This window comes from Priapulus caudatus, unplaced genomic scaffold, assembly GCF_000485595.1.
Source record: "Priapulus caudatus unplaced genomic scaffold, Priapulus_caudatus-5.0.1 Scaffold69, whole genome shotgun sequence".
Taxonomy (NCBI): Eukaryota; Metazoa; Priapulida; class Priapulimorpha; order Priapulimorphida; family Priapulidae; genus Priapulus; species Priapulus caudatus.
Genome location: NW_014577130.1, coordinates 374,251 through 376,394, shown reverse-complemented (window position 1 = coordinate 376,394; position 2,144 = coordinate 374,251). Strand labels below are relative to the sequence as shown.

The window sequence follows — 2,144 nt, the reverse complement described above, 5'->3', positions numbered from 1 at the left end:
ACGTATGTCTAGTATATATATATATATATATATATATATATACGGGGCGGCTGGTTTCGATTTCTACACTCACCTATTCCGTCTACTATTCTGTAGAGGGCAAAGTCCTGCGGGTTCGTAATGCGTAGCTTATGAGCAAGCATCTTGCCTGAAAGTACGGTAGAAGCGTCAGTGGCAGGTGGTGACAAAACCCAGTATCGATCATTAGATCACCCGAAACCGTACCCTTTCGTCGCCCGCTACGATGCAATTTACTTCGCAAATCGCACTGAAAACGAAAGGATAGACTGAGCGCATGCGCAGTGTCCGCGTTTAACTCTTGCGGCAATATAGCGACCTTCCGTCACTCAATCTGTTTGTTTTGTTCCCAACCTTCCAGCTGCTCAGAATTGCGGTTAGAAAATTGTGCTGCACAGATAGAATGTTTGGTTAACGCTGAAAAGAGCAGACCAAGTTAGCGACGAAATGTTTGAATAGATAAACCCTTAGATGCATGCTAAGGATACGCATTATACTGTCTTCGACAGCTCAACATAGGACCACAGTACTGTGCCGCGTTGCAGCTATTGTAGACTCACCATACCGGTATAAAACCTCAGGAAAAATATCAATCATTTACCGAATCAAAAGATGACAATCTCCACTGCACGTTACGTTAACAGTACATTCAAGGTTTAAAATCGGTTAAAAAAGTTAGATAGAAATACAAAAAATCATATATAACTTATCTAGGAGGTTCTCGTTTTCTATATCAGTTAATACAAGCTTGGTGCAATCATTATGATCATTATGTTCAGAATGATTACTCCAAGATAAGGTTGTTACACACATTATTGCTACTGTTCCGCTAATCATCGAGTACGTAAACACACTGGATGGCCACAACAATCTGGCTCAAGGAAAAAACGGCTCAGGAAATGTGCGCGCGAGAGTGCTAATCGCAACATTACTATATTAACGCCTCTCTATATAAAGAGCTCTCTTATTCATGTTGTTTGTGCACGCAGCACAGCGCGGGCGGGCGTTCGGTGTACTTGTACATGTGTGTTACAGATGAGCATTTGACCGGCATTTACAGGTGATTATAGGCGAAATAGAGTAGAGAAACATTAAGACTGGTACATTTCGTATTAATTTACCATTATTTTTTTTATTGAGACGTTCCAAGTGCCTGTGACCGCGACTAGCATAGAAATGTGTGTGTCGGCAGCAGCGGAGACTCGTGCTAGCGCGCCGGCGACGCAGACGACAGGTTGCGACAAACATACTTGCACGCGATCGATGTACGGGCGGACCGCACAGGTAACTCTATAGGCGTCTATTCTCTATATCATGTCTATTCATGTGCCCGACATCCACCGCTATTGAGAGAACGAAATAATTCGAAACCGAACCGAAATGAAACGAAAACAAAACAGTATAGAAACAAATAGAAATAAAACGATGCGAAATGCAATGACATCAACAGCATTCATGAATATATGTACGATAGTCAAAATAATACAGAAATTATATTGAAAATTTTAATAATAATAATAAATAATGGTATAGAAATATAGCACAGTTCAGTATACGTAGTATGGTATCGTATAGTATAGTGTAGCCTAGTGCAGTGCAGTGCAGTGCAGTGCAGTGCAGTGCAGTGCATTGCAGTGCAGAGTATAGTATAGTATAGTAATGTATAGTATAGTATAGTATAGCATAGCATAGCATAGCATAGCATAGCATAGCATAGCATAGCATAGCATAGCATAGCATAGCATAGCATAGCATAGTATAGCATAGTAATGTATAGTAATGTATAGTATAGTATAGTATAGTATAGTATAAGTATAAGTATAAGTATAAGTATAAGTATAAGTATAAGTATAAGTATAAGTATAAGTATAGTATAGTATAGTATAGTATAGTATAGTATAGTATAGTATAGTATAGTATAGTATAGTATAGTATAGTATAGTATAGTATAGTATAGTATAGTATAGTATAGTATAGTATAGTATAGTATAGTATAGTATAGTATAGTATAAGTATAAGTATAAGTATAAGTATAAGTATAAGTATAAGTATAAGTATAAGTATAAGTATAAGTATAAGTATAAGTATAGTATAGTATAGTATAGTATAGTATAGTATAGTATAGT

The 2,144-nt window shown here is 37.1% G+C and overlaps 1 protein-coding gene across 1 annotated transcript in view; it reads right to left on the bottom strand.

Annotated features, from left to right (window-relative positions):
• Positions 1-2,144, bottom strand: part of LOC106821335 (protein sprint-like) — a 43,185-nt gene that overhangs the window by 1,407 nt on the left and 39,634 nt on the right. The window contains exon 11 of the mRNA XM_014826093.1: positions 74-148. Within this exon, the coding sequence (XP_014681579.1) occupies positions 74-148 (75 nt within the window). The remainder of the gene's footprint in view (positions 1-73; positions 149-2,144) is intronic.